The sequence below is a fragment of the Cololabis saira genome, chromosome 6 (assembly GCF_033807715.1).
Source record: "Cololabis saira isolate AMF1-May2022 chromosome 6, fColSai1.1, whole genome shotgun sequence".
NCBI lineage: Eukaryota > Metazoa > Chordata > Actinopteri > Beloniformes > Belonidae > Cololabis > Cololabis saira.
In genome coordinates, this window is record NC_084592.1 from 38,058,956 (window position 1) to 38,082,765 (window position 23,810).

Consider the following 23,810-nt stretch of genomic DNA (forward strand, 5'->3'; position numbering starts at 1 on the left):
AAAGATACTAACCGTTCTTTTAATTTCTATTAGATGTGCCAGGACCTCCAGTCAATCCAAGAGTTACCGACACAACCAAGAACACTGCTACTCTTAACTGGGGAAAACCTTTGGATAATGGTGGACTTCAAGTTACTGGTTATTTGATTGAGCACAAAAAGGAAGGAACAGAAGAATGGGTCAAGGATACGCCATCATCCCCACTAAGGATCACTGAGTTTGTGGTTCCCGGGCTAGAAACTGGTGCCAAGTACCACTTCAGGATTAGTGCTGTAAATGCTAAGGGAGCAGGGGAACCTGCTGTAACACAGGAATTAGTTGAGATTGTGGAACATCCTGCTGAACCAGACTTAGAGCTTGATCTTGAGCTAAGGAGAACTCTTGTTGTAAGAGCAGGCTGCTCCATCCGGATCTTTGTGCCAATCAAGGGTCGCCCTCCACCTAAAGTCACTTGGACCAAAGAGGGTGGCGCTGTTCCACGTGCAGTTATTGACAGCACCGAATCTTTCACAATGCTAATCATTCCTGAGAGTTCAAGGATTGATTCTGGTAAATATGAGCTTACCCTTGAAAATTCAGCTGGAAAGAAGAGCGCTGATATTCATGTGAGAGTTCTGGACTCACCTGGACCTCCACTGAACTTGAAACCAGTTAAGATTGACAAGGAAAGCATTTCACTTCAGTGGGAGATGCCTATGATTGATGGTGGAGCCAAGATCACAAACTACATTATTGCAAAGAGGGAATCAACACGCAAGGCTTTTGCTACTGTTATTACAAATTGCCCAACCACTTCAGTCAGAATTGGCGACCTGGGTGAAGGCTGCGAGTACTATTTCAGAGTGTTCGCTGAAAATGAGTATGGTATTGGGGAGGCAGTTGAAACAACTGATCCAATCCGTGTTTCCCAGGCACCAAGTGCCCCAGAGAGCATTATTCCCACTGATATCACAAAGAGCTCTGTTAGCCTGGCTTGGACCAAACCCAAACATGATGGTGGAAGCAGAGTTTCAGGGTATGTCCTGGAAGCCACGAAGAAGGGAACTGATCAGTGGAGCCATATCACAACAGTCAAGAGCTTGGACTTCACAGTGAAGAATCTCAATGAGAATGAGGAGTACATTTTCCGTGTCATGGCTGTTAATCTGTCTGGTAGAAGTGTTCCACGTGAGGGCAAACCCATTGTTGTCAAGGATACTACTTCTCTGCCTCAGTTTGACCTGCGTGGTATATGTCAGAAGACTATCATTGCCAAGGCAGGAGATAACATCAAGGTTGAAATTCCATTTATGGGACGTCCTAGACCAACAATCTCTTGGCAGAAGGATGGAGCAGCCCTGAAAGTCACCCAGAGAGTCAACGTCGAAACTACTGCAGCTACTGCTATTATCAGTATCGATGAATGCACTAGAGCCAACTGTGGTGTGTACACCTTGACAGGAAAGAACATTGTTGGATCAGTGTCTGACAACATCGTTGTCAAAGTACATGATGTTCCTGGGCCACCCAAAGGACCGGTTAAGATTGTGGAGATATCTCGCACAGCTTGTACCTTCTCATGGGAACCTCCTGAGAATGACGGGGGTGTTCCAATCACTAATTATGTGGTTGAGATTAGAGATACCACTACCCAAACATGGATTGAACTGACTTCCACTGTCATACGCACAGTCTTCAAAGCCACTCGGTTAACTACCGGATCAGAGTACCAATTCAGAATGAAAGCTAAAAATCGATATGGCGTTGGACCTCCGATCACATCAGAATCAGTGACAGCTGCATATCCATTCAAAGTTCCTGGGCCACCTGGTACCCCCAGTGTTGTTGCATTTACCAAGGACTCAATAACCATTGGCTGGAATGAGCCTGTGTTTGATGGTGGAAACGAAGTAATCGGTTATCATGTTGAGAGGAAAGAAAGAAGCAGTATTATGTGGCAAAAGATCAGCAAGAGTACTGTGAAAGGAAATATCTTTAAGTCCACAGGCCTTGAAGATGGAGCTGCTTATGAGTTCCGTGTCATGGCTGAAAACATGGCTGGAATTGGTAAACCCAGCAAGGCCTCAGAACCCACACTGGCTTTGGACCCTGTAGACCCACCAGGACACCCTGTGCCAATATTTGTGAGCAAGAATGTCATAACTCTTCAGTGGACAAAGCCTGAATATGACGGTGGCTTCAAAATTACTGGTTACACGGTGGAGAAAAAAGAACTGCCTGCTGGTCGCTGGATCAGAGCTAACTTCATCAACATCATAGAGACAACATTCACTGTCAGCGGACTGACTCAAGACACTGCCTATGAGTTCCGTGTGATAGCCAGAAATTCAGCAGGGGCAGTAAGCATGCCCTCTGATCCCTCTGATCCAATTACCTGCAAAGATGACATTATTGAACCACGTATTATGGTTGATGCCATCTTTAAGGATGTTGTTCTGCTTAAGGCAGGAGAATCTTTCAAGCTTGATGCTGATATTGCTGGCCAACCAACCCCGTCTATGGTTTGGACCAAGAATGGAAAGGAAGTTGAGAACACATTTAAACTGGAGGTTAGGTTCACTGAACTGACAACAACTCTTGTAAACAAGGACTCTGTCAGATTAGACGGTGGTGAATTTGTTTTGACTGCCACTAATGTGGGAGGATTTGCAAAGCACATCTTTAATGTTAAAGTACTTGATAGACCTGGACCACCAATTGGACCTCTTGAGGTGTCTGATGTAACCGCTGACAACTGTGTACTTACCTGGGCTCCACCTGCTGATGACGGCGGTGCCAAGATTGAGGGATATGTGGTTGAAAAGCGTGAATCAAGCAGACTGGTGTGGACCAATGTGGTTTCACACCTGCAAGTTACACAACACAAAGTAACTAAGCTTCTCAAAGGAAATGAATACATCTTCAGAGTTATGGCATTGAACAAGTATGGACTTGGGGAGCCCCTTGAATCAGAAGCCACTATTGCAGACAATCCATATAAGATCTCAGATCCTCCAGAGAATCCTGAGGTAACAGCTATTACCAAAGATTCAATGGTAGTTATGTGGCAAGCACCAGAGAGTGATGGTGGAACTCCCATCATCAGTTACCATATTGAGAAGAAAGACAGAATAGGCCTCCGCTGGGTAAAATGTAACAAGAGGAAAGTGAAAGATCTACAGTTCAAGGTTGCTGGTCTTTTTTCTGGACATGAATATGAATTCAGGATAACTGCAGAGAATGCTGCTGGAATCAGTGTACCAAGTGTCCCCTCTCTATTCTACAAGGCCACTGATGGACTTTACCAGCCAGGGGCTCCATGCAACCCCAGAATCTTGGACACAACCAAGTCCTCAATTACTGTTGCTTGGAACAAGCCCATATACGATGGTGGGTCTGAAATCACTGGTTATATTGTGGAGACATGCATCCCATCAGAAAAAGAGGAAGAAGAGGAATGGACCATTGTGACACCCAAGGATGGTCTTCTTGCAACATCATTTACCATTATTAATCTGAAAGAAAATCAGGAATATAAGATTAATATCTCTGCGGTCAACAGTGAAGGAATTGGTGAGGCAGCATCGGTACCTGGAAATCCTAAAGCAGAGGACAGGCTCCTCCCACCTGAGGTTGATTTGGATGCGGAGCTCCGCAAAGTAGTCAGTCTCAGAGCTTGCTGCTCACTTAGACTGTTTGTGCCAATCAGAGGCAGACCAGCTCCTCAAGCTAAATGGACAAAAGGTGATGGTGAGCCCGTAGAGAGGGCAATCATTGACAGCACAACATCCTACACGTCACTTGTAATTGAAAATGTAAACAGATTTGACAGTGGAAAATACAATCTCACTGTTGAAAACAGCTCTGGCTCCAAAACAGCTACGGTCCAAGTCAGGATTCTTGATACCCCGAGTGCACCACAAAATCTGAAGATTACTGCTGTCACAAAAGAAGATGTCACTCTCACGTGGGAGCCACCAGTGAATGATGGAGGAGTTAAGATTAAGAACTATGTAGTTGAAAAGCGCGAGTCTACAAGGAAAGCATATGCCACAGTTAATGCTAACTGCCATCATACCACCTTTACAGTTTCCCAGCTCCTGGAGGGATGCAACTATTACTTTAGAGTTTTGGCAGAAAATGAATATGGGATTGGCTTGCCCATCGAGACCGGTGAATCAGTTAAAGTTTCTGAGAAACCACAGTCACCTGGAAAAATCACTCTTAAAGATGTCACCAAAAACAGTGTCACCCTTTCCTGGGAGAAGCCAGAACATGATGGTGGCAGCAGAGTGGGCTGCTATGTTGTTGAGATTCAGCCAAAGGGGGTTGATAAGTGGACCCAGGCCGTAATTGTGAAGGAAACTGAAGCTACTATTACTGGACTCAATGCAGGTGAAGAGTATATGTTCCGTGTTGCAGCAAGAAATGAGAAAGGAACAAGTGACCCTCGTCAAATCGGTGTTCCGGTGATAGTAAAGGATCTTGTTATCGCACCTGCTGCTAAAATGTTATTCAACACGTTTAGTGTGTTAGCTGGAGAAGATCTAGCAATAGATGTTCCATTTGTTGCACGTCCCAAAGCAGCTGTCTCATGGGTGAAAGATGGTCATCCTCTGCAGAGAACTAGCCGAGTTAACTTTAGTGCAACAGACACAATGCTGAAACTCAGTATTAAAGAGGCTGCTAAAGATGATGTCGGACAATATGTTATTACTCTTAGCAATACAGCAGGAGAGACAACAGCAAATGTTCGCATTGTTGTTCTTGACAAACCTGGCCAACCTGAGGGTCCCATTAAGGTGGAGGAGGTCACTTCTGATAGTGTTACCATTTCATGGAACCCACCAGAGTACAATGGTGGTTGCACCATCAAAAGCTATATTGTGGAAAAGAGAGACACATCCACAACTAACTGGATGATGGTATCTCCTAACTTAGCTAGGACCAAAATTAAAGCAGGCCGGTTGAAGACTGGCAGTGAATATCAGTTTAGAGTAACAGCTGAAAACCGATATGGTAAAGGCCCAGCTCTTCTCTCAAAGTGTATTGAGGCTCAATATCCATACAAACTCCCAGGACCACCAGGAACACCTTCCATTGCATCCTGCACCAAGGACACCATGGTTGTGGCCTGGAATGAACCTGTGATTGATGGTGGAACTACTATTGTGGGCTACCATCTTGAACGCAAAGAGAGAAACAGCATCTTATGGGTCAAACTAAACAAATCTATCATTACTGATCAAACCTTCAAGACTACAAACCTGGAACCAGGAATGGAGTATGAATACAGAGTTTATGCTGAAAACATTGTTGGAATTGGCAAAGCAAGCAAAGTATCGGAGGGGCGTATTGCTAGAGATCCTTGTGATCCTCCTAGCACCCCAGAGGCAACAAAGATAACTAAAGACTCTATCACCATTGTCTGGACAAAACCTGAGTATGACGGTGGTGCAAAGGTTACTGGATACATCGTGGAAAAGAAGGAGCTTCCTGAGGGACGCTGGCTGAAGGCTAACTTCACTAATGTCATTGAGACAGAATATACTGCAACTGGACTTGTGCAGGACAATCAGTATGAGTTCCGAGTTATTGCCAGAAATGCAGCAGGTGTATTCAGTCTGCCTTCTTACAGCACTGGCCCTATAACTGCCAGGGATGAGATTGAACCACCTCGCGTCAGTATTGACCCAGAATACACACAGACTGTTGTGGTTAACGCCGGAGACACCTTCAAAATTGATGCAGATGTCCATGGCAAACCATTGCCCTCTATCCACTGGATGAAGGGGGAGCAAGAACTGGGTAATACTATTTACAGAGCCATTAAGAACACACCCACGAAAGCCTATATATCTATGAAAGAAGCTAAGCTTTCAGATGGAGGCCAGTACACTCTGCTGCTGAAAAATCCAGGAGGAGAAAAGGCTGTTCAAATCAATGTGGTTGTCTTGGATAAACCTGGGGTACCACAAGGACCTTTTGCTATTACAGGAATAGCCAAAGACCGGTGCTGCCTGGCATGGAAACCACCAGTACAAGATGGTGGGAGCAAGATCTCTCACTACATTGTTGAGAGGAGAGAAACAAGCAGACTAGTCTGGACTGTTATTGACCAAAAAGTGGAAAATATTTATCTCAAAGTTACCAAGCTGCTGGAAGGAGATGAGTATATCTTCAGAGTAAGTGCTGTCAACCAGTACGGAGTAGGTTCAGCACTCGACTCTGCTCCTGTGTTAATCAAGGATCCATATCTGCTTCCTGGATCACCCAAGAATCTAGAAGTTTCAGATATTAAAAAGGATTCAATGGTGGTCAGCTGGGAGGCTCCTTCTGAGGACGGTGGAAGTCCCATTACTGGATACATAATTGAGAAACATGACAAAGAGGGCGTAAGATGGACAAGATGCAACAGGCAAACAGTCACTGATTTGACTTTCAAAGTCACTGGTCTCCTGGAAAGTCATTTTTATGAATACAGAGTTGTAGCTGAGAATGCTGTTGGTGTTGGTGAACCAAGCTCTCCAACTGTATTCTACAAAGCTCTGGATCCCATCTTCAGGCCTGGCCCACCAAACAATCCAAAAGTTATTGACACAACAAAAACATCCGTATTCCTGTCGTGGGGAAAGCCTGTATATGATGGAGGCTGTGAGATTCAGGGATACATTGTAGAGTACTGTTCCACTACAGAACCGAAAGAGCCAGCTGAAGCCACAGATGCACCAGCTGAGGAATGGACAATCTGCACACCGCCAACAGGCATTAAGATAACTAAATTTGAAGTTGGAAATCTGAAGGAACAACAGGCATACAAATTCAGAGTGTGTGCTATCAACAAGGTGGGGGTAGGTGAGCATGCTGATGTCTCTGGAGTTATTGTCGTGCAGGACAAGAAAGAGGAGCCAGACCTTGATATCGACCCAGAACTGAGGAAGATTGTAACCATCAAAGCTGGCACTTCACTTAGACTGTTTATCCCCATTAAAGGTAGGCCCACTCCTACCATTAAGTGGGACAAAGATGAAGCTCCCCTCAAGGAGACTGCTCAGATTGAGACAACCAGCAGTTACACATCCCTAGTAATTGATAAGATGAGCAGAAATGACAGTGGAAAATACACAATCACTGCAGAGAACTCCAGTGGAACTCAATCTGCATTTGTTGTTGTGCGTGTACTTGACACACCTAGTGCTCCTGTTAACCTTAAGGTGCAAAAAATTACAAATGAATCAGTAACACTGGCATGGGAAGCACCTCTCTTGGATGGTGGATCCAAGATCAAGAATTACATTATTGAAAAGAGAGAAAGCACACGGAAAACATTTGCTGCTGTTACAACCAACTGTCATGCTCTGTCATGGAAAATTGAGCCACTCCAGGAAGGCTGTAGTTACTACTTTAGAGTCCTTGCTGAAAATGCTCATGGTGTTGGCCTGCCTGCAGCAATAATAGACCCTCTTAAGGTTTCAGAGGTTCCCCAGTCTCCAAAGAATTTAATTGTAACAGATCAGACCAAAACAAGCATATCTTTGGCATGGGAGAGGCCAGAATATGATGGTGGCAGCAGAGTTATGCAGTATTTCCTTGAAGTACAGCTTAAAGGCCATGAAAAATGGAATAGTGTAAATGCATTTAAGACAATGGAGGCTAAAGTCGTCAATCTAAACCCAGGAGAGGAATACCTCTTCAGAGTGTCAGCAGTCAATGAAAAGGGAAAGAGTGATCCCAAAGTGCTCTCTGGCCCAGTGATGACCAAGGACTTGGTCTTTGAACCAGATGTCCGTCCAGCATTCAGCAGCTACAGCATCCATGTGGGCAAAGACATGAACGTTGACATTCCCATCTTTGGACGTCCCAAACCGACAATCACATGGAGTAAAGATGGAGCTCCTTTGAAGTTCACCACCAGAGTCAACATTCATAATACGCTGACACATACAACATTAAGCATAAAGGAGGCAGCAAGTGATGATGGTGGCATGTACGGTATCCGTCTTGCTAACTCAGCTGGAAATAAGGACACATCAATTGAAATCATTGTACTTGACAAACCAGGACCTCCATCGGGTCCTGTAAGGTTTGATGAAATCACAACAAAGAGTGTTACTATTTCATGGGACCCACCAAAACACAATGGTGGGTGCGAAATCTCAAACTATGTTGTTCAGAAGCGAGATACTACATCAACAACATGGGAAAATGTGAGCATAAATTGTGCCAGAACCAGCATCAAAGTCACTAAACTGAAGACGGGAGCTGAGTATCAGTTTAGGATCATTGCTCAGAACCGCTATGGCAAGAGTCATGGTCTGGATTCATCGTCTGTAGTTGCTCAGTACCCATACAGAGAACCAGGCCCACCAGGCACTCCTTTCATTTCTTCTCTCTCCAGGGACCACCAGATTGTTGAATGGCATGAGCCTGTCGCAGATGGGGGCAGTAATGTTCTTGGCTATCACATTGAAAGGAAGGAAAGGAATAGTATTCTTTGGATCAAACTCAACAAGACACTCATTCATGAGACTATTTTCAAGAGTCATCCATTGGAGGAGGGTACTGAATATGAATACAGGGTTTATGCTGAAAATATTGTGGGCATTGGTAGGAGTAGTAAAGTCTCAGAGGGTTGTGTTGCCCGTGACCCATGTGATCCTCCTGGCACACCAGAGGCCATCCATGTGACCAAAGAGACTATAGTCATTCAGTGGACTAAACCAGAATATGATGGTGGCAGTAATATCACTGGCTATATTATAGAGAAGCGTGACCTTCCAGAAGGCAGATGGGTAAAGGCAAACTTTACTAATGTGATTGAGACCCAATTTACTCTTACTGGTCTAACTGAAGATGCACAGTATGACTTCAGAGTTATTGCCAAAAATGCTGTTGGGACAGTCAGCAAGCCATCATACAATAGTGGACCAATCACTGCAAGTGATAACATTGAACCCCCGAAGTTCTCCATTGATCCAACGTTTTCCAAGACGATTATCATTAACGCTGGAGATACCTTCAAACTCGACGCCGATGTGCGAGGCAAGCCACTGCCCACAATCCAGTGGTTCAAGGATGAAAAACCACTTGAGAATACACTCAGACTAGAGATCAGAAACACAGAAAACCATGCAATGATTTTTGTTAAGGACTCTACCAGGATTGATGGTGGAACCTACACACTCTTGTTGACAAACAAGGGTGGCAGTGAAACAATTCCTTTTAAGGTTTTAGTCCTGGATAGGCCAAGTCCATGTGAAGGGCCCCTCCACATTACTGGAGTAGCTGAAGATAGATGTATACTGGCATGGCGGGCCCCTCTACATGATGGAGGTAGTCCTATTACACATTACATCATTGAGAGAAGAGAGACCAGTCGTCTAGCTTGGACTGTTGTTTCCAACAGCTGTAACACTACAAACTATAAAGTTACAAAGTTACTGGAAGGCAATGAGTATATGTTCCGCGTTATGGCAGTTAACATTCATGGTATCAGTGAACCACTGGATTCCAGTGGAGTGATCATGAGGACTCCATTTGTTCTGCCTGGATCCCCTCACATTGAGGATGTATCCAATATTGCCCATGATGGCATGACCGTCACTTGGTCTGCCCCTGAGACTAATGGTGGCAGTGAGATCGTCAACTACGTAATTGAAAAGAAGGACAGGTCTGGAGTTAAATGGACAAGATGCAACAGGCAGAAAGTCACCGATATTTCCTTTAGAGTTACCGGACTCGCCACCGGACATGAGTATGAATTCAGAGTGGCTGCTGAGAACATAGTTGGAGTTGGAGAGCCAAGCCTTCCAAGTTCATATTTCAAGGCCTGTGATCCCAAATACAAGCCTGGCGCCCCAGCATATGTGAATGTTATCGACTCTACAAAAACATCTATTACAGTGTCGTGGGGTAAGCCTTTGTCCGATGGTGGCAGTGCCATTCAAGGATACATTGTTGAAGTATGCAAGACTGAAGAGGAGGAGTGGACCATGGTTACTCCCCCCACTGGCCTGCGTCTCAACAAATATGAAATAAGCAAGCTCACTGAGGGCCAGGAATACAAGATCCAAGTCTCTGCTTTGAACAAAATGGGGGTTGGTGAGCCAGCCATTCTCTCAGGAACAGCTAAGCCAGAGGAAAGGGTGGACCCACCAGAGATCCACCTTGACTCAGAACTAAGAAAGGGTATTATAGTGAAAGCTGGGGGGTCTGTTAGAATACACATTCCTTTCAAGGGCAGGCCAATACCTGAGATTGAATGGAAGAAAGATGAGGGAAATCTAACTGAAAAAACTCTGATTGAGAAAGCTGCCAACTTCACACAGCTGTCCATTGACTCGTGTGATAGGAATGACTCAGGAAAATACACTCTAACCCTGACCAACAGCAGTGGAACTGTGTCAGAGCTTGTGTCAGTTAAAGTCTTGGACACACCTGGGTCACCACAGAATCTTGTGGTTAAAGACATTAAAAGGGACTCTGTTACACTGGTCTGGGATGCCCCACTGATTGATGGAGGTTCCAAAGTCAAAAACTATGTAATTGATAAGCGTGAATCAACGAGGAAGGCATATGCAAATGTATCAACAAAATGCACCAAGACTACATTCAAAGTTGAGAATTTGATTGAAGGTGCTATGTACTACTTCAGAGTCATGGCTGAGAATGAATATGGAGTTGGTCAAGCTGTAGAAACAAAAACAGCTTACAAGGCCTCTGAGGTACCAATGCCTGTTGGAAAGGTTTTCCTCACTGATGTCACTAAGACCACCGTCACAATGGCCTGGGAGAAACCTAAGTATGATGGAGGAAGTAGGATTGGTGGATACCTGATTGAGATGCTGCCCAAGGGAACAGATAAGTGGGGAGTTGTAAAAAATACAAAGACATGTGAGGGAACTGTTACAAGTCTCACACCAGGAACAGAAAACCTATTCCGCATTATTGCTTACAATGAGAAGGGAAAGAGTGAACCAAAGGCACTTGCTGCACCGGTGATTGCAAGTGACATGACCATAGAGCCAAGTATTAAGATGCAATTCAATACCTACAGTGTGTTAGCTGGTAAAGACCTGAAGTTGGAATTCCCTGTGCTTGGCAGGCCCAAGCCTAAAGTTAGCTGGATGAAGGATGGTCATACTCTAAAGGTGACATCCAGAGTTAATGTATTTAACACTCCATCAACAACTGGAATTCAAATAACTGAGGCATGCAAAGATGACTTTGGAAAATACTCAATTACTGCAACCAATACTGTGGGTACCATCAGTGAAGATATGACTGTCATCATCCTTGACAAACCTGGTCGACCAACAGGACCGGTCAAAGTTCTTGAAGTGAGCAACACCTTTGTCCATCTGTCCTGGGAACCTCCGGAGTACACTGGTGGATGCCAAGTAAAGAACTATATTGTGGAGAAGAGAGATACCTCAACTACAGTATGGAAGCCAGTAACTACACAGTTGGCTAGAACAGCTTTAAAGGTTACCAAGTTGAAGACTGGTTCAGAATACCAGTTCAGAATCATAGCTGAAAACAGATATGGAAAGGGTGCGTCTCTGGACTCCAAATCCATTGTGGTGCAGTATCCATACAAACCGCCAGGGCCCCCAGGAACTCCATTTGTCAAATATGCAACTAAGGACATGATGATCATTGAATGGAATATACCAGTAATTGAAGGTGGAAGTTCTGTTATTGGTTACCATCTGGAAAGCAAAGAAAGAAGCAGCATCATGTGGAACAAACTGAACAAGACTCTGATAAAAGATACTCAGTTTAAGATTTGCAATCTTGAGGAGGGCATTGGATATGAATTCAGAGTGTATGCGGAAAATGTTGTTGGCATTGGCCGATGCAGTAAAGTGTCTGAGTCATTTGTTGCTCGTGACCCATGTGATCCTCCTGGCACTCCAGAAGCTATATCTATTTCTAAAAATCTAATCAAGATTCAGTGGACCAAGCCTCAATATGATGGTGGCAGCAAAATAAATGGATATATTGTGGAAAGAAAAGACCTTTCTTCCCCTGAGGGACGCTGGGTGAGAGCCAACTTTACCAACATAATCGAGACTGAGTATACTGTCACAGGTCTGACAGAAAATGAGCAATATGAATTCAGAGTCATTGCAAGAAATGCAATCGGTGTCTTCAGTGCGCCATCTGACAGCTCTGGACCTATCACTGCCACTGATGAAATTGAACCACCAAGGGCCTCAATGGATCCCAAATACAAGGATGTTATTGTTATCAATGCTGGAGAAAGCTTGCTTCTTTATGCAGACATCCATGGAAAACCAATTCCTGATGTTGTTTGGCTAAAAGAGGGCAAAGAAATGGGCAAAGCGTTGCGAATTGAAGTAAAAACTACACTGAAACATGCGGCCATGACTATCAAGGATGTCACTAAGCAGGATAGTGGCCACTATGACCTTGTTCTCAAAAATCTTGGTGGCACCAAAACATTCCCCATCACCATTAAAGTCCTTGATAAACCAGGTCCACCCAATGGACCCATTAGGGTGACTGGAATCATGGCTGACAGGTGCATCCTTGCCTGGTCTGAGCCAGCTCTGGATGGTGGGGCCAGTATCAGTCACTATGTCTTGGAGAAGAGAGAGACGAGCAGATTGTCTTGGACAGTGGCTGCACCAAGTGTCAAGACTCTATATCATAAAGTAATAAATCTACTGTTGGGAAATGAATACATTTTCAGAGTCAGGGCAGTGAACAAATATGGTGTTGGAGATTATCTAGAGACTGAACCTATCATTGCTCGCAATCCTTACAAGCCACCTAGTGCTCCTGGAGCTCCAGAAGCCAGTCAGATCACCAAAGAGTCCATGGTTATGTCATGGACTGCTCCAGATTACAATGGTGGAGCTGATATTCAAGGTTACCATCTTGAAAAACGTGACAAAGATAGTGTAAGGTGGACAAAATGCAACAGACAAAAGCTGACTGAAACCATCTTCACAGTCACCGGTCTGATGATAGACCACTTCTATGAGTTCCGTGTCACTGCTGAGAATGAAGTTGGATTAGGAGACCTCAGTGACACATCCTTATTCTACAGAGCATGTGATGCCACAACACCACCTGGACCCCCACTCCATCCTAAGGTGACAGACTATTCAAAGTCCTCTGTTTCTCTGTCTTGGGGTAAACCTGACTTTGATGGTGGAGCATATGTCAAGGCATATATTGTTGAAATGAGGGAGTATACACCTGGAAGCGAATTGACAGAGGAAGCAGAAGTAGCACCAGCAGTCGAAGCACCTTGTGAAAAAGAATGGACCATGTGCACTCCACCCACTGGCATTCAAGCGACTAAACTCACTATCACAGATGTGAAGGAAGGTGGGGAGTACCAGTTCCGTATTTGCGCTATCAACTCAGAAGGAGTTGGTGAAGCTGCTAACATCCATGGTACAGTGGTGACCTCTGACAGGATCGAAGCACCAGAGATGGAGCTGGATGCTGATCTCAGAAAGGTGGTGTCTGTCCGCGCTGGTGGAACTCTGCGTCTGTTTGTCACTATCAGAGGAAGGCCTGAACCTACTGTAAAATGGGAGAAAATTGAGGGTACCCTCACAGACCGTGCTGCAATCGACACTACTAGTTCATACACTATGCTTGTCATTGACAGTGTTAACCGCTTTGACAGTGGTAAATACTCACTAACACTAGAAAACAGCAGTGGATCAAAATCTGCAGTTATTGCAGTAAGAATTTTGGACACGCCGAGTGCACCACAAAACTTGGCTGTGAAGGAGCTCAAGAAGGATTCAGTGACCCTTGCCTGGGATACACCACTGACAGATGGTGGTGCAAAAATCACAAACTACATTGTAGAAAAGAGAGAGTCTGTCAGGAAGGCTTACACCACAGTCACCAACAACTGCACCGCCAACTCATTTAAGATTGAAGAGCTCCCTGAAGGTGGAATTTTCTACTTCAGAGTGTGTGCTGTAAATACATATGGCCAAGGACAGACGGTTGAAACCAAAGAGATCAAAGTGTCTGAGGTGCCCCTACCACCAAACAAGGTCACTGTTGTGGATACGACAAAGAAGAGTGTATCACTGGCTTGGGAAAAACCTTCTCATGATGGTGGAAGCAAAGTAATGTGCTACAACGTAGAATTCAAGCCTAAGACTGGTGATAAGTGGGGCACAGCATGCACAGTCAAAGTGCCAGAGGCAACTATCCCCAATCTTAATCCTGGTGAAGCTTATTTATTCAGAGTTGTAGCAATCAACGAAAAGGGAAAGAGTGAGCCAAAAGATCTTGGCTTGCCTGTGGTTGCAAAGGATGTTGAAATAGAACCATCAGTGAACTTACTCTTCCATACATTCAGCGTGAAGGCCAAAGATGACCTCACTATTGAGGTTCCTATAAGAGGCAGACCAAAGCCTGTTGTATCTTGGAAGAAGGATGGACTTCCTCTGAAGCAAACATCATCAATTACCATCATAAATACTGAAACCTCATCCAAAATAATCATTAAAGAAGCAAAAAGAGAGCATGTTGGCAAGTATGAAATCACTCTGGCCAACACTGCAGGAACTGTTACAGCAGATATTGGAGTTGTTGTCCTTGACAAACCAGGTCCACCTAATGGAATAAAGGTAGACAATGTGACCTCAGACAGTATTACACTCTCCTGGTCCCCACCAGAATATGATGGTGGCTGCTCCATAAGTAACTACATTGTGGAAAAGAGAGACACAAACACCCAGGAGTGGCAGATGGCAGCAAGTAATGTTGCTAGAACATCCTTCAAAGCTAGCCGCCTGACACATGGAGCAGAGTACCAGTTCCGTATTTATGCAGTTAACCGCTATGGAAAGAGTACCTATTTAGATTCACCTGGAATCACTGCTAAGTATAACTTTAAACAACCTGGACCTCCCTCAACGCCCATTGTGAAACACGCCACAAAGTCTTACATGTTGGTGACTTGGAATGAGCCAGTTATGGACGGTGGAAGTCCCGTTCTAGGCTACCATCTGGAAAGGAAAGAGCGTTCCAGTATTATTTGGACAAAGATGAACAGAGGAATGATCAAAGACACAGAATACAAAGTCACTAACATTGAAGCAGGCATGATCTATGAATATCGTGTCTATGCTGAAAATATTGCTGGTATTGGTAAATGTAGCAAGGTCTGCGAACCTGTAGCAGCCAGAGATCCATGTGATCCACCAGGCACACCTGTGGTCATTGCTGTCACAAGAACATCAGTCTCTCTGTCATGGGATAAACCAGAGTATGATGGTGGAGCCAAGGTTTCGGGCTACACTATTGAACGTAGAGACCTTCCTGAGGGAAGGTGGACAAGGTGTAACTTTACCAACGTCCCTGAGACCCACTATGATGTGACAGGCCTAACAGAGAACAATCAGTATGATTTCCGTGTCATTGCAAAGAATGCAGCTGGACTTTTCAGCATCCCTTCAGACAACACTGGCCCTATCACTGTCAAGGATGATGTGGATCCACCGCGTGCCATGATGGATGTCAAGTTTAGAGAGGCTGTGTTAGTGAAAGCAGGAGAAACACTAAAGATATATGCTGACTTTGTTGGACGTCCTGCCCCTGTCATCTCATGGGCCAAGGATGGCAAAGAAATTGAGCTGAGAGCCAGGATACAGATTGTTTCAACGGACACAAGCACTTGTGTCATTGTAAAGGACTGCATCAGAAGAGATTCTGGACAGTATGTTCTGACTCTGCAGAATATTGCTGGAACAGTCACCATGCCAATAAACTGTGTGATTCTGGATAAACCAGGACCCTCAGCAGGACCTCTGCAGATCACTGATCTCACAGCTGAGGATTGCACTCTTTCATGGGGTACTCCTCAGGAGGCCGGTGGTGCCAAGATCACACATTATGTTGTTGAAAAGCGTGAAACCAGCAGCTTGGCATGGACACTGGTAAAGGGAGAAGTCACAAAAACCTACATTAAAGTCACAGGACTGCTAAAGGGCAATGAGTATATGTTCAGAGTTCTGGCTGTCAACAAGCATGGTGTTGGTGAGGCTCTGGAGAGTGACATTGTAAAAGTTACTGATCCATACACATTTGCAACTGCTCCAGCTGGCGTTGATGTAACTTCCATTACTGGGGATTCAATGACCCTCACCTGGTGTAAGCCAGTCACCGATGGAGGCAGTCCCATAATTGGATATGTGGTGGAGCGCCGTGAAAAGACTGGTATGCGCTGGGTCCGGGTGAACAGAGAACTGGTTACTGAATGCAACACAATAGTGACAAAACTTCGCAAGGGTTGCGAGTATGACTTCAGAGTTTATGCTGAAAATGCAGCTGGCTTGAGTCCTGCCAGTGAACACTCTGCAACATTTAGAGCACTGGATCCTCTGGTTGTTCCTTCTCGTCCAACCAAACCAAAGATTGTCAGTTCAACTAAAGACAGTGTTTCTGTTGTCTGGAAACCACCAGCAAGGGATGGGGGTGGTCCTATCTTGGGATACAGTGTAGAATACCGAACCTACATCCAAAAACCAGAGTCAGAGATTGAGGAAGAGGAAGAATACGAGGAGGAGGAGGAGGAGGAGGAAGAAGAAGAAATTCCAGAGTCACCTGAAGAACTGGCAAGATGGATTGAAGCTATTCCTCTTACCAAGAGCTTAGAATTCACAATAACTGGATTAAAGACAGATATAGAGTATGAATTCTGTGTTAAGGCAATAAATAAAATTGGCAGCAGTGTGCGTAGCCCATATTCAGAGCCAGCAGCAGCTATGGACAGAACTACAGAGCCATCATTTGATGTTGACATTGAGATGCGAAAGGTCCTTATTGTGAAGCATGGTACCGGATTTACTCTAAGAGTGCCATTCAAGGGAAAACCTGCACCCTCTGCTGAATGGTCCAAGGAAGGTGTAGATCTAAAAGTCAGAGGAACCATTGAAACAACAGAATCCAGGACTTCACTCACTATTGAGAATTCAAGTAGAAATGACTCTGGAGAGTACTCTGTCACAATAGAGTCACCGTTGGGAAAAGAAACGCTGCCCATGGTAGTGAAAGTGCTAGACTCCCCTGGACCCCCAGTTAATGTTAAAGTCTCAGCAGTGACCAGGGATTCTGCAACCCTCACTTGGGAGGCTCCAGAGAATGATGGTGGTGATGTAGTAAAATCCTACCACGTTGAAAAACGTGAAGCCAGTAAGAAGGCCTGGGTGTGCGTGACCAGCACCTGCCATGCTTTCACTTACAAGGTGGAAGACTTGCAGGAGGGAGCCATGTATTACTTCAGGGTTATTGCAGAAAATGAACATGGAGTGGGTGTACCACAAGAGGCCAAGGCTGGAACAAAGATTACAGGTAACGTATGAACTGACAGATGGCAGCTGTAAGGCTAATTTTATATAAAGTTTCTTATGTCCATACTATGGGATAATTAAAATGTCCCACTATGTTACAGAGGTACCAACTGCCCCCATGAAAATTGGAGTGGCAAACGTTACCAAGGACAGTGTTACAATTGCTTGGACAAGACCAGAATATGATGGTGGAAGCAGAGTGAAGGGTTACCTCATCGATGCCCTGGAGAAGGGACAGACTAAGTGGGTGAAATGTGCCACTGTGAAAACCATGACTCACACCATCAAGAATCTTAGAGAAGGAGCTGAGTACTTCTTCAGGGTCTGTGCACAGAACCATGCCGGACTCAGTGAACCTAAAGAGATGATTGTTCCAGTAATTGTCAAGGAAATACTAGGTATTGTATCTAGCTTTACTACTACATTTTTATTTTAACTACAAATAAGGACTATATTGTAATTATATGCACTGAAAATGTGTGTTACTAAATACATTTGAAACAGCAATTAAATTAGTCAAAGCAAATGGTGCTATCGATTTGAATTGATGTCAATTGAAAGTCCTGTCTTACTTTTGAACAGTGCCTCCTGAGTTTGACCTGAAGAACTATCCCAAGAATACAGTTTATGTGAAAGCAGGATCCAACTTGACATTTGAGATTCCTCTCACTGGCAAGCCCACGCCAAATGTGACTTTGTCCAAAAACAATGTTGTCATCAAGGGATCTAAGAGGCTTCTCACTGAAGTGACTCCAGACAGCTTGGTCATCACCCTTAATGAAAGTGTTTCAAATGATGCTGGCAAGTATGAAATCACTGCCTCAAATGCAGGAGGTACCACCAAGATCTTCATTATCTTCGTCGTGCTGGACAGACCTGGACCACCTGTTGGTCCAGTTCAGATCGGAGAGGTCGGAGAAACCACAGTATGCCTGAAATGGGAACATCCAGAATATGATGGTGGGAGCCCAGTTACGAATTACATTGTCTTGAAACGGGAAACCAGCACTCCCAATTGGGAAGAGGTGTCAACCAACATTGCCAGAAGCTCCATCAAGGTGACCAAACTCACCAAGGGAGAGGGATATCAGTTCAGAATCAAGGCTCAGAATCGTCATGGTGTTAGCGATTACATCGACAGTGCATCAGTGATGATTAAACTTCCATATAGTAAGTTATCAAGTCTATTCAATTGTTTTTCTAATGTTAATATTTCTATTTGTCAATTTTTGTGCATTTGACTGATTAATCTTTAGTAATACTAACATGAATACTACTTTGCAGCCATCCCTGGACCTCCATCCACACCATGGGTTGGCTTTGTTTCTAGGGAGAGTCTGGTAATCTGCTGGAATGAGCCGGTCAATGAAGGCGGAAATCCTGTAACCGGCTATCACCTCCAGATGAAAGAGAGGAGTAGCATCCTCTGGCAGAAGATCAACAAGACAGCTATCTCAGGAAACCAGTTGCGTGTGACAAAGATCTGCCCTGGACACATCTATGAATTCAAGGTTGCAGCTGAAAATGCCGCTGGCATTGGAAAGATGAGCAAGACCTCGGAAGAGGTGCTTGCTATTGATGCCTGTGGTAAGTTTTTTTTCTAAACTTATCTTCAGTCTCAACCAATTCAAACGTAATGCAAACATACTTTTAAAGCCTAAAGTGACATGACTGTCATATCTAGCTGTTGTAAAACACCTGTGAAAATATTGCGTAAGTATAAGGGCAAAGTTAGTGGTTTATAATCAAATATGAAAGTATAACCAATCAAAATGTTTTTATTTAATGTTTGTGTATTGTTCAGATACTGAAAAGCAAAATCTATAGTAAGTTTTCCTCAAAACAAAACATTTTAGAGAATTAGCCCATAATAAGTCCACGTGCTGCTTCTCAGTGTAGTTTGAAACCATGAATTGATTCTACTCTCACTGTTATTTTAAAAAAAAACTGAATCTTTTTAATTGTATTGTCACAGAGCCTCCAGCAAATGTCCGTGTCACAGAAGTAACCAAGAACTCAGTCAGCCTTGCCTGGCAGAGGCCTCCATATGATGGTGGCAGCAAGATTACTGGATACAGTGTGGAGAGGAGGGAAGCTGCCAGTGGCAGATGGGTGAAGGCCAACTTTACAAACATTATTGAGATGGGATTCACTGTGTCTGGACTCAGCCAGGATGAAACTTATGAGTTCAGAGTGTTTGCTAGGAATGCCATTGGATCTGTCAGCAACCCATCTCTGATTGCTGGACCTGTCACATGTGTCGACGCATGTGGTGAGCTACTACTTTCTATCAACCTCTGGTTTACTTTGATTGTATTTATCTATGCACTTCAAATTTTACATCTTCATGTTACACAGGTGCGCCCGCCATTGATCTTCCTCCTGAGTATCTGGATGTGGTTCAGTACAAGGCTGGGGCTTCAGTCAAATTGAGCGTAGGAATCATTGCCAAGCCTCTGCCAACTATTGAGTGGCTGAAGGATGGAAAGGAGCTGGTATCAACTTCCACTGTGTGTGTTGAAAGCACAACGGACTCCTCTGCTGTTTTGATCAAGGATGCGACTCGCCTTGCCACAGGCTCATATGAGATCAAGATCAAGAATGTTCTGGGATCGGCTTCGGCAGTCATCAGAATTGAAATCCTAGGTATTTACAATTCAAAATAGTTTGTATTTTAATTCTCTTTTTAAACAAACTACGCATTATCATAAATGTATTACATCATCTGTTTTTTTTGTTCTAAAGATTTTTATAGCTCTAGTGGCCTTTATTCAAAGTGTAGACAGGAAGGGGGTAGAGAGAGAGAGTGGGGACGAAATGCAGCAAAGGGTCACAGGCCTGGACTCAAACCTGCAATCGCTGCAGGAGCACTGTAGCCTCAGTACATGGGCCAATTGCTTTAACCACTGTGCCACCCAGCGGCCCACATCATCTGTTTTTGATGCTCATGTGCTCTGCCCTTTTTTTGTAACTTTCCCCAGACAAACCTGGACCCCCTGCTGGCATCATTAACTTCAACTCCATCACCGCAGAAAGGATTGTCTTGAGCTGGGAACCTGTGCCTGAGTCTGACCAGGGAGGTTCCAAGGTGACCCACTACATTGTTGAGAGGCGCGAAACCAGCAGAGTGGTCTGGTCGACAGTTTCAGAGAGGCAAGAGCAAACGCACGTCGTTGTTAGCAAGCTGCTACGTGGAAATGAGTATGTGTTCCGTGTCATGGCCGTCAACAAGTTTGGAGTTGGAGTACCGCTGGAATCAGAGCCAGTTATTGCAAAGAATGCCTTTGGTAGGTCTTCTGCTGGAGATTTCTCAACTGTTATTTCTCCTTTTCATCAAAATCATTTGTTACTATCAAAACATTTACCTTTTCATAACACATCCGTCCTCTTTTATTCTTCTAAAGTAACTCCTGGCCAGCCTCAGACTCCTGAAGTGAACATTATCACCAAGACTTCCATGGTGGTAGAGTGGGGCAAGCCAGGTCTAGATGGAGGTAGCGCAGTGAGCGGCTTTTACCTGGAGAGACGAGATAAGAAGAGCGTGCGCTGGATCAGGGTTTATAAAGATCCCATTACTGACATCAAACAGACAGTCTACCACCTGACAGAAGGAAGTGAATACCAATATCGTGTCTGTGCCATTAACAAAGCTGGTGACGGGCCGTTCAGTGATGAGTCAGACTACTACAAAGCTGCTGATCCAGTTGGTAAGTCGGGTAACATTAACTGATTTAAACATTAAGTCAAATATGATCCCTCCCCCCTCAACCAATGCATTTCATTTATAGATCCACCAGATGAGCCTTGCAAGCTGAGGGTTGTGGACTCTACCAAGACATCCATCACGTTGGGCTGGTCAAAGCCAGAATGGGATGGAGGCAGTGAGATCACCAGCTACATGGTGGAGAAACTTATTGAAGGAGAAACAGAATGGATCATGATTACCTCAAAGGGAGAGGTCAAGACAACCGAGTACATAGTTCATGATCTAAAACCAGATATAAACTACTTCTTCAAAGTCTGTGCTGTCAATTGTGCCGGCCGTGGAGAGCCTTTGGAAATGACTGAACCTGTGCAGGCTAAAGATATTCTAGGTACTGAAAACATATTGGAAATGGAGAGAAGGTAGTTTGCATTTATGTGAATTATTCTGTTTAAAATTGTATATTTTCTTGATGTTTACAGAGGAAGCCGAAATTGACAAAGATGTCGCCATGAGAACCCACTACATTGTGAAAGCTGGCAAGGACGTGGAGCTGTCTGTTCCTCTGAAGGGAAGACCTTCTCCCACTGCTTCCTGGAGCAAGGGAGAAGAATGCATTGATGGCAATGCCCAATATGAGTTCCACCACTCAGACACAACCACAGTGCTTGTTATGCGTGAGGTTACCAGGCTTGACACTGGAAAGTACACAGTCAAGATAGAGAATGGTGTAGGAGAACCCAAGACTTTGACCCTGTCTGTAAAGGTCCAGGATACTCCAGCTCAATGCAGGAATCTGACCCTGAAGGATGTGACACGTGGAAAGGTCACTCTTTGCTGGGAGCCTCCACTCTTGGATGGTGGTGCTGAGATCACAAACTACATTGTTGAGAAGAGAGACTCCTCCAAGAGATCATACTATGCTGTGACAAACAAATGCACAGATACAACATACACCATTGAAGATCTCTCAGAAAAGACATCCTTCTTCTTCCGTGTCCTAGCAGAGAATGAGAATGGTATTGGTCATCCATGTGACACAGTTGAGCCTGTTAAGGCTACAGAGACTCCAGGACCAGTAAAAGAAATCTCTATGAAAGACTCATCTAAGACATCTATCACCCTGCAGTGGCTGAAGCCTGACTATGATGGTGGAAGCATAATCTCTGACTACGTTATTGAGAAGAAGGTGCACGATGAAGAGTGGTCCTTGGGAGGAACCAGCAAACAGTTTGAGTTTGAGGTCACCAAGCTGAAGGAGCACTCTGAAGTGTTCTTCAGAGTTGCAGCCAGGAACGAAAAGGGACAGGGTGACTTTGTTGAAACTGGGCCTATCAAGGTCATCGACTACATTATCACACCAGAAGCGGACCTTAGAGATTACCCAGATGGCAGCATCAGCGTCCGCATGGGTCATAATGTGCACCTTGAGCTCCCATACAGAGGGAAACCAAGACCTGCTGTTTTTTGGCTGAAGGACACCCTGCCTTTGAAAGAGAGTGAGCAAGTGCGCTTCAAGAAAACAGCAAATAAAGCTACTCTAATGATTAAGAATGTGAGGAAAGCAAATGAGGGTAAATACACTCTGACTCTTGACAACAATGTCAGCAGGAAATCCTTCCATATCCACATCATCACTCTTGGACCACCATCAAAGCCTGTTGGACCCATCCGCCTGGATGAAGTTAGAGCAGAGCACATCATGATCTCCTGGGATGAACCCAATGATGATGGAGGTGGAAACATCACCTGCTACTCTGTGGAGAAGCGTGATACTTCTCAGAATGTCTGGAAGATGGCCTGCTCTGCTGTAGAGGGTACCCAGTTCAGGGTCCCCAACTTGATCAAGGGAGTCCAGTACCAGTTCAAAGTGTGTGCTGAAAACAGATATGGTGTTAGTGAGCCTCTGATCTCACAGATGGTTATTGCCAAACACCAGTTCAGGCCTCCAGGTCCACCAGGCAAGCCTGTTGTATACAACGTCACCAATGATGGAATGACAATCCAATGGGAGGACCCTATCTATGATGGTGGAACCCCCATCCAAGGATACCATGTGGAGAAGAAGGAAAAGAACAGTGTCATGTGGCAAAAGGCAAACACCATGCTGATCAAAGAAAGTGACTTCAGGATTCTGGAGCTAATTGAAGGCCTTGAATATTCCTTCAGAGTCTATGCTCAGAATGATGCTGGCTTCAGCCGAATGAGTGATGAGAGCAAGTTAACAATGGCTGTCAGTCCTGTTGGTGAGTGCCTATGTGTCCTTGTATGTCCTCGTAATCCTTCAAACCTGATATATAATTTCAATGTAGGTTTTGCACAACAATGCCTTTATAAAAACGTATGTAAAATATGTGTATTTCAGATTCTCCTGGCCAACCTGATTACATTGATGTGACCAGTGACTCAGTGACACTAAAATGGGATGCACCTAAACATGATGGTGGTAGTAAGATTACCAACTACAGCATTGAGAAGCGCCAAGGACACGGACGCTGGTTCAAGGCTAACCTGACTGATGTACACGACTGTCAGTACACTGTCGCAGGGTTGGCAACAAATGAACGCTATGAGTTCAGAGTCACCGCCAGAAATGCCATTGGTGTTGTCAGCCCTCCATCCAACTCTTCTGGCATGATTGTAGTCAGAAGTGAAAATGGTGAGTTTCTTCAAAGTAGCTATCGGCAGGAAGGTTGTAATATTAAAATACAGACCTTGTGTTCTTTTATTGCACTGTTATTCTTTACACTCAAATGTATTTATTTATTTCC

General features: G+C 44.5%; 1 protein-coding gene across 1 annotated transcript in view; it reads left to right on the plus strand.

The window, feature by feature from the left end:
• Positions 1-23,810, plus strand: part of ttn.1 (titin, tandem duplicate 1) — a 217,208-nt gene that overhangs the window by 171,011 nt on the left and 22,387 nt on the right. Inside the window, exons 195-206 of the mRNA XM_061722950.1 lie at positions 34-16,516; positions 16,607-17,337; positions 17,438-17,734; positions 17,919-18,506; positions 18,621-18,923; positions 19,312-19,608; positions 19,695-19,982; positions 20,318-20,623; positions 20,741-21,043; positions 21,125-21,430; positions 21,522-23,285; positions 23,405-23,698. Of these exons, the coding sequence (XP_061578934.1) occupies positions 34-16,516; positions 16,607-17,337; positions 17,438-17,734; positions 17,919-18,506; positions 18,621-18,923; positions 19,312-19,608; positions 19,695-19,982; positions 20,318-20,623; positions 20,741-21,043; positions 21,125-21,430; positions 21,522-23,285; positions 23,405-23,698 (21,960 nt within the window). The remainder of the gene's footprint in view (positions 1-33; positions 16,517-16,606; positions 17,338-17,437; positions 17,735-17,918; positions 18,507-18,620; positions 18,924-19,311; positions 19,609-19,694; positions 19,983-20,317; positions 20,624-20,740; positions 21,044-21,124; positions 21,431-21,521; positions 23,286-23,404; positions 23,699-23,810) is intronic.